Source organism: Pagrus pagrus (genome assembly GCF_965226575.1).
Source record: "Pagrus pagrus genome assembly, chromosome: 2".
Classification (NCBI taxonomy): Eukaryota; Metazoa; Chordata; class Actinopteri; order Spariformes; family Sparidae; genus Pagrus; species Pagrus pagrus.
The window spans coordinates 12,487,778-12,500,669 of NC_140186.1; the positions used below are offsets into that span (position 1 = coordinate 12,487,778).

A 12,892-nucleotide genomic window follows, 5' to 3' on the forward strand; every position below is an offset into this window, starting at 1 on the left:
TGTCATTTAAGGTGAAGCGCCACTCAAGGATCTGACTGATCTTCTCATAGAATCAATCATTTTGTGTGCCGTGGGTGTATTTTTTCGAAAGTGTGCCTTGGTACTGAGAACACTGAGAATCACTGTGTTAGAAAAGAGCAATTGAAGGTAAGGAGCTTTTAAGAAAGAGTTGCTGGATCTTTGAGAACATTCTTGAGGCCCTTTTCCCCTCTTTTGGAGAAACCCAGGCAGATAAAAGGAAACACTCGGGTGGATTAAAGTGTTCAGAATGTATCAGCATCAAACCACTAGAGTTTTTGCCCTCTACATTTTTCAAACACAGTCAATAGATCTAAATATTTTACTGTGCCCTGGCCGATTTATTGTTTGATGTTTAAAAACTTGTGTGGAATGAAAGAAAATTCATTAAAGAAGATGGCCCCAGAACGAGGCCTTACGATCAGCTTTGAAAGTCTAGTTTAACTGGGATATTGATCATTCTCTTTCTTCTGTGACAAAGGCCACCAGGGACGCTGGAGGTGTCGGTGGATGAAGGCGCGCTGCCAATAACACCAGACATGTGTGTATACACTGTAGGTGAGGCTGGGAATTGCACTACTGACACTGAAAAATCCAATAACTCAAAAATGACCAAACAAACATCACATTCTTGATTCCACGCTGGTCAAAAGAAGATGCAGTCTATATTCTGGTTTAGATGAAGCAATGTGCACTTCTGATTTTTAAGATGCATGACGGATAAGACTGCGATATTTGTGGACTTAATTATAGAGCTTTGTGAGTCAACTGTGCCTCTTTTTCATTGAGCATCCATACAGGAATTTGATCTGATCACACTTACAGCTCTTAATCAGGAGCTGTTCCACTACTGACAATGATTACCGACACTGATTCGAATTCACAAATCAGAGCCATCATAAAAGAAATGTCCTGTACTCAGGTTCTATTCTAGTGGATATGCCCTTTCAGTTGTCCAACGTCAGTTTGCCTGAGGGTAAACTTTAAAACATTCAGGCTTTTCTGCAGGTATAGCTATACCCTTCATGGTCGACAAAATCGACACTGTACCAAAAAAGTCCTCCGCACAAGCTGGAAACACAACATAGATTTCTGACAGAGGAGAAAATCTTTTCTTAAATGTATATTAGAGAAATTCTGCACAGTAAAGCAAAACTTGATATGCTTAAGTAATTTCAGCTTAGATTGCCATCAAAGATAACTCCTAAATTTCTGGCAACTTTCTTGACATCAGGAGACAGACTAACCACAGCATAATTAATTAAATCTTTGGAACATGCGGGGCAAAGAGTTCTTTTCCCTGAGCTACAAAAATATTAGACAGGCGGGACTTGATAACTGTCAGTAGTACTTTGAAGATGGCCAGGCTATTTAGACTGATACTTTAAAGACAGATATAACGACATATCATCGGTGCATCAGTGTCAGTTGAAAATCTGCAGGTTGTGCAATTTGTAGACGTTCTGAAAATGGAAATTGCATTCCCCATATCCCTGTATAACATAATCAAAACATGAAATTAAATTTTGACCATGAAGCTAATCATAGCAAAGTGATGTTTGTGTGAGAATGTAAATAAATGTAAGCAATGTAAATAACAAATTACATGATTACAGTACATTCATCATCCTTCCTACAGGCCTGCACACAGAGGTGATTAAGCTGGTTTCCCCTTGACACTGCCACAGTGGGGAGATGGCAGTATCCTAAAAAAAGTTCAGCTTTCATTTTTAGATTACTATATCTGCCTTTTAAAGTGTTTCCTTAATTTGATCAGGCCAACCAAAAATAGTTTGGAAGAGCTCACAGAGATAACAGAGGATAAGATTATTTGGATAATATTGTCTTTACTTAATGACTTATAATTAACATTACAAGCAAATTGTGATACAAAATTTTGAAGCAAATGATGTTTTTTTTTTTTCTAGACTTCACATTTCAGTGTATGGAGAAAGGGACTGAATTTCACACATATCAGTGCCAGCTCCTGATCCAACTCCAAATAGCAAAATACCTTGACTAGAGATGTGTGGGCAGAGTGCTTACACAAGCTATGTATTGTGAAACTGAATTGTGAGATGCTGTTAATAGGACAGCCCTTTAATTTTTTACAATGTTTGCATTTGTTTTTCACTGCATAAATACATTGTTGTTGTGATAATGCCTCTATAATGTATAATGCAACATAAAACTTCTCTGCTTTTCTGATTAGGTACATGAAAAACAATCTTGTTTGCCTCATGTTTTGCAAAAAAATGACCCTCCTTTAAAAATTGAATCAGTTTTTGGCACAGCCGTGACTATGCAACTCGGCCAGTTTACATAAAAATGCACCTCTTCTCTTTCCAAGCATCAGTTACTGATTTCCATATTTTCCTGCTCCAACCATGACTCTAATCTCAAGGTCTGTGTGTTTCAGTATGGCAGCAATTGCTATAAGACTAGATCTCCCACAATATTCTGAAATGGACTAAACCACTGATGGACAATGGTTAATGGATAAACGCTCCCGTTTTCCAACCACTGTGTTCTACAGCGGCTATTTCATGTGTCTCTGTTTTCAAGAATCTCTTGAATATCCGTCCCCTCCTCTGCCTTATCTACCATAAAGTAAGTGAGTGCAATTCACATTCTGCAGCCAAATGCAACTCAGTAAATATGGAGTAAATAAATACATTGACCAGAGGTGAAACAGGTCCTTACATTCAAATGCAGGCAGGCCTGCTCGGCCATCGTCTCCCTGGACCAAGTCAAACTGCTCACTCACTGGATACACTTGTTTTTTCCATGGCACGTATAGAGGCTGAATAAAGAGAGGAGTTTGAGTCAGTATCTCTGTCATTAGCAACATGTTTGTCCCAGCAAAATCAGGTAATAAGGTGCATGAAATATGGCACTGCCTCTTAACAATATCATGACCTACTGAGCTGCTGGCTAATCTGATGACACCTACAGGGAGATAAATACTAATAAACTATCCTACTGCACTCCTGCTACTGACCACACAGCACATTGACAATATTAGCATCATGAAAACAGACATTTATGAGAGCTTTCACCAGCAACTCAGAACTGTAAATTACTGGACAATTCACAGCTGTTTCAAGGTACAGTATGTCCTTTTTTCTACATTGTGCCTGTGGATGATCTGTGTGAAGATGCTACCTGCACCAGATATACTGTAGCACTTTGATTGAAGTTTGATTGAAATCTGTCAAGAACCTTTGGTTGAAAAAATAGGAGCTCGTTTCCAAGGCAACATATACACCAAGTTGTATTATTAGATCATCGGGAGCAGTGCTTGTGTCCTTTCATTGCCAAGTTCACAAAAGTCTCTAATTAGTTGACAATGCTGGCTGGTAATTACTTGTACCCGCTGTTCCACTCATATATGGACTATCCATATTTTATAGGTTTTATCAGAGGCTCACGTCACAAACTGAAGTCTGCTTTGAGGTCGTAAAAAGTGGTTGGGGGGAAAAAATGGTAATTATTATGCTGTTTACAGCGGAACCATACATAATAAAATGCATAGGTTTGGAGTAGGAGAGCATTAATACAAAAACTACAAACATGTAGGCAGAATTAGCACTGCATAGTACCAATTTAAACAACAACAATAAATAATAAATAATTCAGATCACATGAAGTAGCTTTAAAGATGTACAAACTGTGCAGCCAATTTTCACATAAAACTAGTCTAACTGGTTGTCAGTGAATATAATTTAATGTGTTAATGTCCTCGGTGCAGCAGTGAAAATGCCTGACAGCACTCTGTCCTTCTTTCCAAGTGTGTAAGTCTCCTCTGAAAAGACACACAGGACACAGCAGGAGGGGAGGTGTGATGTTCTCTCTTTTTATTGACTGACATGGCTGATGAGGGCCCATCCTGCACTTTGGCAGGAGGGTAGGCCAGCATGCGGAGGTGGCGCCCGCCAGGGTACGAGGAGGGGACGACATGGTCGTCCTTCATAGATATTCCATGCGTGGCTTTACCCTCAGCTGCCCTGTCAAGGTCTGTGTATGCCCCTCCAAGGGGGCTGAGACAGGGTCATGGATGACACCCGCCTCTATGCCAGACGTGACAGCACAGCTGGGCCGCTTAATGACAGAGGGGCCTGGCCCAGCACACACCTGCCCATCCTGGGCAGGGCAGGCGACCTCACGGGGAGAAAGAGGAGCCGTTGCCACGTTCGATGGACAGATGTTCTGGAGAGGAGACAGCAGAGACAGCTGCACTACAGGGACCCCTCCGTTTCTCTCCTCTCTCCAGTAATTGAAAATCATGTAAAAGGTCAATTGTGTGATACTGGCTGTCCCTCTCTGCAAGTTGTTCCTTTCAGCCAGAACATGACAAAAACAACACTGACTGGATGACAGCTTTTGCTGCAATTACCGCCTATTTAACTATGGATGTCCATGTAATGACGATATCTGTAAACATTCCCAGTGAATAAATCTGCATATAAAAAGAGGTGTGGGCCATCTGTTGGGGGCCATGAATAGGGGTCCCTGAGAGAAACCTAATCATTGGGTACATTTCACAGACACTGTTATGACATTTGGACTCCAAATGAAGGAGGACTGTAAGTGTGGATGCAAATAACACTAATTCCAAACTCTGTCAACAATTATTAGTAGCAGGCCTGGGGTAAAGAGTCCGCTGTGGTACATGGGGGTCAGCGCCTGTCCTAAATACTGACAGGGAGTGACCCGCCTTCTGGGATTCACTCTGATGAGAAGTGGCAAGGTTCTAACCTCCACAGAATTGCTCTCGATTTGCGGTTGTCTTAAACAGAACCAGCTACAGAACTGTCACACACCATCAGCTTCTCTGGAATCCAGCAGAGATTTCTAGACCTTCACAGACAAATTAACGATCGTAATAGACAATGAGCACTCATCAAGAAACAACAAACAGAAATTAGATAAACTTCAGCCATTTTTGTGAGACATTTGGTTGTTGACTTTCATGTACTCGAACCTTGGCAATGTGTTTGAAAAGTTTTTTTTGCTTGACCTAGATAAATGCCAGTTTTATGGGAACTAGAACCGGTACAAAAGGTTTAGATGCTCAAACTGTGAAATACAGTATTTAAAAAGATTGTGGACAAAGAATGGCCTGCATTAATGTGACATCGCATCAAACATTTATTTCAATGATCTTAAAGTTAGAAAAAGTTGTTCCTTTTTAATGAGGAACATCTTCGGGCAAACCCACAAACATGTGGTTTTGAGCAAATGCTTTAAAAATTTAACAAAAACAAGTGCTGTGACTTGAGTACCAGCACAAACAGGAAGGAAACAATATATTCCATAAACTCCTCCAAATGAGAATGTTATCAATTACACTCGTGTCTGCAGGAAAAACAAAATGAAGCTCTTCAAGATGCATGTTTCTGGTTTGACTGACTGTAACCCTTTGCCAATAACAATGTTACCCGCAATCACGATCCAAACCACACACCCTTGGAACGGCATGCTGTCACAAATTATGTTTTGATTCTGGCCAAACGTAACAGCTTCCTGACTAGTGCTGTTTTCTCTTCCTGTCAGTTTTATCATCTTGAACCAAATGCAAACTAGAGGAGGCTGTTTTCACTGCAAAGAGGACATTTAGTAACATATGAAAATGCTGGCTGCAGCACATGACAAACTTTTTCAATTTATGTTTTTGTAATGCTGGTTAACCTGCTAAAAGTAGACAGTTGACTCTTTTTCCATTGTTGGTAGATGTCTTTTTCCTTTTAGTACTTTTTCAGGTATGTCACGTTTGACATCACAAACGGGCCAGAAAACAGGGAATGGTAGAAAACAGTATGGAAGATAAAGTCAGTGTTTTTTTGTTTTTTTAAACCTTTTACTTCAGTCTATCTTTCAAACTAAATGCTGACTGAACAATGTTAGAGAGCTGCTAAAAAAAGAGACGGATGCAAAAGCATTTACGCGCCAATGTTCGGACCTGCAACAAGCGTGAGGGGAAGGGGAGAAAATGTCATTTTTTATCATTGCCAATTGGAGCTGGATTCAGTAAATACCCAAGACAACTGCAGAGTCATTTGACCTGGGAATGAGTGACAATTGTACCTTTTCCCACTGAAAACAAAAGCCAGATACTGGTGAGATCTAGTGTGACAATTGTCCTCATCAAGGAAACAATGTTATAATGAATTTCAAAGAAAAAAAAAATATCTGCACTCATTAAAACCAAAAAAAAATATTTTGACATCATTGTTCCATATTTGTCTTTACTCCTAATTGTCTCTCATGTCTAGAAAACAAACACATATCACTTGTTTCCAATCACTCCTAAAACCACTTGGCCCCTTAATTTAAATGTGTGAGCGTGATTGTGCGTATGCCACTTGTATGAGATTGTAACTGTGCAGCTGCATGTGTGTAGCACACCAGAATGCACATTTCAAAGGCAAGACAGCTCCTGGGCTTGCTGAACTTTGCTTGTTATCAGGAGCTGAGAGTGAAATGGAGAGAATTGATCTTTTGTCTACTGGAGGTGCACTCCCTTGGGCCGGGCCGCTCGCTTGCTCACTCGCTTGGCTGCCATGCAGAGGGCTCCCTTTCTCATCTTACCCCCCACCACCACCACCATCCCTTCACCCACCCCTCGTTCACTCACTCTCTCTCTCTCTCTCTGCGTGGCGGCTGCCTCTCCTCCAGCTGACACTTGTCCTGCCGTTACTGGGAGAGATGTGCGCTGAGCTGCTGACACCAGGATTGATCTTCCTCCTTTTCCCCATAAGCTCCATATCAAGCTCCTGGAGACTCTGGAGGAGACAAAGAATGGGCGGAGGGGTGGGGATAAGGGTTTGGGGGGGCGGCCAGCGTGGAAGGAGGGAGAATATTGTCAACTCACATCACCTCTTCAAACTAACAATGTTTGTTGCAGCAAAGGAATAGAGAAGACAAAGTTGACAGTTTTATTGGTGATGGTAAAGGGAAGTTTGCTCTTTTTACTAAATTGTTGCTCACAGTTACACCACAAGACCAACAACTAGATATCCTAATGCTACTAAGAGCACTTATGTTTCATGGACAGGTCTCAAATGATAAACCATTAACTAAGGTACAGAGGATGTGGTATTAAAAGTAAATCAGCAGGTGCATGGTACGCAGTCAGCTGGTAGAGTGTGGACCATCATTAGTATTAACGGGTTATTCTGTTATTTTTAACCTGTGACTGATGATTTAACCGAACTTACACCAAATTTACACAAAAACACAAAGAAACTAGTACTAGTAACTAGTAGAAACTAAGTAGATAAGCAATTCCAGTGTTCTGCGAGGTAAAATTACTATTTTGTCAATGGAGTCTGGTGGATTTGGCGAGAGCATTGCAGTTGTTTCTCATTAAACAAAAGGGATCTTACTCTTCAATGAAAGGTTTATCTCTGTAGGCATCATCTCCAAAACATTGTGAATAATAATCAAGTAATAAGTATTACATTGCAGCCGTTGTAGCCTGTTTGGCAGCTGCCAGCTGAGGCGCTCTGCTGGGCCACTTTCAAAACCTCTTGTACCTATTTGTCTTTTAGACTAAACCCTTTAAGGCTAAGCCCTTACCACAGTGGCCAGTGTTTGACTCCTCGGCTCCTTTCCTTTGCTGCATCCCCTCTCTTTCCCCTGCCATTCCTGTCTCTCTCCAGCTTGCACCCTCCTTAAAAAAAACAGAAATGCCAAAATAAATAAATAAATCAATGGCTCCATTCTGAGAATAAAACCTCAAAACTTGCTTGATTCAGTTATGCTCCACCAGTACCACACCACATTTTTATGGCTTGTAGATAACTAGATCATTTTGAGGTCAAACTTAACAACACAAATGAAAGTTGTGACTACTGCCAAACGTAGCTTTACTTTCAGTACTTACTTGCCAATAATACTTACTTGTCAAAAAATGCCGGCTGCGCACCTGGAACTGGAATTCCATCAAATATTGATCACTTCTTCCCTGGCTCATGGCCTAACCTTCCTCCAAATATCATTTATATATGTAAATTAGGTTTGGCGATGTGGTGTTGATACAACAAAACAGACCTTTCAATAGCTGTCAAGCTCTACTTGCAGGATTTTTGGCTCCCCTCACTCAACTAAGTCCTTCTGCTTCAGGTGGTGTAATAAATTTGTTGAAGTGCCTTTTTGTTGTTACAATCTATATGCACTTCTTAGATATTACTGTGGTTTGTTGTATATTTGATCTTTTATAACCAAACCACTTTTAGATTTCAAGCTGCTCCACTTTTTAGAACAAAATCCTCCACCCTGGAGTTGGTAGCAATGTCAAGCCTGGATTATACTGTCAAACAGACAGCTGCGGACACCATGGTTGCATACTGTAGATGTATTCCATAGCTTGTTGCGGAGTACTGGCCAACAAATTTGGAGTACTCAGATGTCGGCACAGAGCCTACGTGTATAAAATTTACGTCAGGCTGACCCTAGGGGACCCTCATTTACTCACAGACGCAGACAGTATAATTTCAGTATTACTTTTGCTTTCAGCCATACTTGTTGTTGTTGTTGTTGTTGTTGTTGTTGTTGTTGTGCGTAATTGTTTGGCGTGATTACATCAACGTGATTATAATGGTATAATCATAAATAATAATTTATGGCACACCCCGACTGTAAACAGATTTTTCCAGTACCTCACAACCAACAAACCAACCAGGCAAAATACAAAACACAACACCCTTGGCAGCTGTCAAAATCACAGTATCTACAACTGAATAAACTGGTTTAAAATTAATCTGGACTCATAATTAGAATAACACGATCAAACATTAAACACGTTCATCAAACAACGCATGCAGTCCAACAGTAAAGGATATATTCTCAGTGGCTCTTGAGGACTTCTGTTGTGATTCGAAGTCCAGGCATCGGAGAGGATTTGACTGGGGATCTTTACAGTTATTACTGTGTGTTATTGGCATCACGAGGAGAGCAGACCTGGGAGGAAGGGTTCAGGCTGGGCGGGAGGATGGGGGGGGCAGACGGGGGAAGTCTAGAAGCAAACATGATAATTTGCGGGTTAGCCAATTTCAGGAGGCTGGATGGCCCGATACCCTTGGTAAGCATCTGAGAGCAGCGGAGACCAGAGCGGAGCAGGGCAGAGCGATGCAGGAGGAAGATGAATCAAGTTTAATAACAAAGGGTTCTAATTGCCCCCCATAACCCCGCACCCCCACCTCAGAGCTGAACTCTAATTACGGTGAGAACACAGTGCACTGTCACCCAATATTAAGTTGTTGAAGAGCGGGACGAGATAATCGATAAACACTTTGGTTGTGGGGGGGGGGGGGGGAGGCGGGGAACAGAGACAAGAGAGAGAATAAAAAAAGTAAGATGCCCCTTCCATTCAGTGGGAACCAGCAGCACCCAAAGCCCTCCTGGCTCATGAGAACACCACTGGGACGGTCCAGGAATGATTGCAGAGCAATAATCCTGAACACACCCCTCAACACCCCCATACAAACACACTCACTCCAATGCACAAACACACACATCCATGTGAGCATGCTGCACAATGTAGAGCCCCTCCTTCCCCACGGGCTGCCTGAGCACCCGTGCGTCTGAGAGGAAAGGTGAACACGGTCACCCTAATTACAGGGGCCCCAGCTCTCTCACACACTAACACACACTCACCAGGCATAACTAAAGACAGGCCAATTAGGGCGAGAGGGAGATAAGGGAAGTTTTATTTGTATACTAATTAAGCCCCTGATGAAATTCAAAAGGGAGGTGGTGAAGGGGATTGGGGGAGGGAGCGGACGGGTAATTGTGTGTTTGAGAAAAGGTTGCTTTAGGTGCGGTTATCTGAGAAGCACAGCCTTGAGATAGTTGCCCCCTAATCCCATGCTGAGCCCCAGCACTGCACTGCAAGGTCTCTCATAATTTTATCTGTTACATATGAAATGGCAGGCTCTGACAGCGAGATCATAAGCAGCGTTTATTGTCTATTTGGTCCTCGTTTCCGCTAAACATAAAAGAAGTTGTCATGCCAAAGAGACTGTCTCCCCCCTGTTTTTGTTTTTTTTTTTGGCTGGAGCTTTAGCTTAAAAAAAATCTCAAGATCTGCCAGCTTATTTGTTAAACAAATTCAGCATTGAGAGAATATTTGGCAATGTGCTTATGCTAATTAATATCTGAGGTTGTGACCTCCGATCACTGAAGTATGGACTAAAGTGGCTAAAAAGTTAATTATCCTGAATAGACCCTTCTTGTGTATTTTGACTTATCTTTGTTACCTTATACTATTTATGCTGGCTCTGTTCTATTCAAACGTCCCAGTAAACAATTACAGTGAACGAGCATGAACAGCTCCAGGACCCTGGAACAGTCTCACCTATATGGAATGCAGCCATCATTAAAGTTTACACCTGTTCTTTCCCTGCGACATAAACTATATTTTGCTCAGCAGGAAGTCTGATCATTAGTGAATGTCAGTAATAAAGTGTTTTAATATCAGCAGCCTATTAATTCTTGATGATGTTGTAAATCAGTGATTCACACATTTTTACCTTGTGACTCTCGGTGCCTTTATCACAAGTTGTGTACGCCCATTGGCTGTGGGCACACATTATTTTATTATGTCACATTATTTCATATCAATAGTTATGTGAGGCCATTATTGTTCTGTCCATTACTGAAATTCACACTATACAGGCAAAGATTACAGAAAAAACTTTTTTTTTTTTTTAAATAACTGGTGGGGTTTTTTTCTATATTGTTTCCTACCTTATTAATAATCTTGCAGCTGCACAGAATTATCTTGCAAGCTGTTGGGGTGATCCTGAGTCACAGGCTGGGAAACACTTCAGATAAATGCCTGCCTGAGAACATGCAGTCACATTGTATTTGTGCATACTTCTTTCTCACATAAAATACTGATACTTGATGTCACAACTAGGGATGGGACAATGGAAGACTTTATCAGGGATCGTGATAAAAATTCACCTCGATAAATTGATCAAGGTGAATTTTCATTATCGGGAAAATCATGAATATCCTCAAATGAAAGACTTGAAAATGCTGTCTAGCTCACTCATGTATAACCGTATGTTGATTTCCTGAGTTATTGTGAATTGCCTAACTCTGTCACCATAGCTGAAGGCATGGCTTGCACATTGTATCCCCCACAAAAACAAACTAAATCCAATGTGTGTAAACATTATGGATTCCAAACTACAACAACAGGAAGATGAAATTGCCAGCATTTGTTTATCCTTTATTTATGCAGCAGGACCTTATTACTTCTGATTACTTATTCAAATTCTTTGCAATGTTTGTCCCATCTGTGATGCAATAAAAAATATTTCCTTCAAGGTTAAGATGAATCAAGCATGATTTAGTGCAATTTTAGCATTCATTTTAAATTTTTGAGAATATTCTCATGATTATCATGATAATGTTGTGAATATCATTATTATCATGTTGGACAGGGTAATCTTGTGATCATGCCTGGTCACAACATTGAAACACTGCATGTTGCCAGTTTATTTAGTACATTTATAGCTCAAACTAATGCAGTCTAATGAAACTGACCTGCAATAAATCTTTCCTGAAAAGCCTGAGCTCACTGAAAACACCTGTCAGTAGACTACAGTGTCATACAATGATGACTGCACCACAAACTACATCTTCCAAAATCATCAGAATCAACACCTCTCTGAAACAAAAACTGAACATCATAACCATCATGAATGTCGGATTTATTGCAGGACTGTCGTGTTAGACTGCAGTAGTTTTAGCTAGGTGATAAACCTGCAACTCATTATAGTGTATGTAGCAGAAACAAGTCTGTTTTAGAGACTTCTGTGGGCTTATACACCTCAAACATTTGTGCTCTTATATTTACAGTTCGCTAGGTGCTATCAGGAAAATAATGGGTGCTTAAAAGACAAAATTAGCACCCAGTAATTTAAAGTTTCCCACCTGTTAGCTACGACCAAAAAAAAAAGTTAGCTAGCTTCGTCTCTAAATTCTGACGTGAACATTAAGCTCGTTTATGTTGCTAACATTGTCTAACGTTTTCTGTAGCTTACCTGTCCAGCAAAGATGCCAACTCCGTTTAAGTTGACCAAAACTGCCTCCTGCAGTTAAATATACCAAATGTAGCTCGTGTTTTAGAGAAATAAAACCAAGTTCATGGTGTTTTCAGTTCCAGGTAAACAGTCAACGTCTGCTTCTGTTTGTATGACGTAAGACCACATTACCCAGAATTCAAATGTGCAGCTCTTCTACTTTATGTGTCTTTTTTTATTATTAGATATTATTTCAATGAAAACTTGTTGTGGCAACCCTGTTTTCCATGGCTCCTACGCATGAATTGCTGATCCAAAGTGTCCACAATTACATAAAAAGATAAATTATTGATTATTATTGAACAAATAATCTTAGGTCATTTCTATTTCATTCCAGTGTTTTGTTTTGTTTTGTTTTGTTTTGTTTTGTTTTGTTTTACAGTTTTGTTCTTCTAAAAGTCTGTTTTTACTTCAAAACACATTTTTTCTGGTATTACATAATGCCACATTTTATTTTTTATATTCTTTGCAAACAGGACAAAGCCAGTAACGTGATTCACTTCCTATTTATTTAGACCAAAACAACAGCCAATACACCATTTGTTTTGTAAGAAATGATTTAATGAATCTTCTACTTAACGTTTTGTTTCATTTATTATTGTTTGTTGGTCACATTTGGTTTCTAAAAGAAAATCAAATAAATGTATAAATACATGTATGGATAAATAAATAAATAAATGCTATATCTCGGTGAACAGGAGCCGATCCAAGAGTGGAGGGTCCGTCATTAATGCTCCTACTTCAACCATCTTAAGACATCATCATTAACAGCCACT

The 12,892-nt window shown here is 40.2% G+C and overlaps 1 protein-coding gene across 1 annotated transcript in view; it reads right to left on the reverse strand.

Moving 5' to 3' along the window:
• Positions 1-12,257, reverse strand: part of LOC311251659 (uncharacterized protein) — a 97,938-nt gene extending 85,681 nt beyond the window's left edge. Inside the window, exons 1-4 of the mRNA XM_084344214.1 lie at positions 12,078-12,257; positions 7,600-7,693; positions 6,660-6,803; positions 2,722-2,821 (exon numbers count right to left, since the gene is read on the reverse strand). Of these exons, the coding sequence (XP_084200340.1) occupies positions 2,722-2,751 (30 nt within the window). The 5' untranslated portion in view covers positions 2,752-2,821; positions 6,660-6,803; positions 7,600-7,693; positions 12,078-12,257. The remainder of the gene's footprint in view (positions 1-2,721; positions 2,822-6,659; positions 6,804-7,599; positions 7,694-12,077) is intronic.
• Positions 12,258-12,892: the final 635 nt, after the last annotated feature.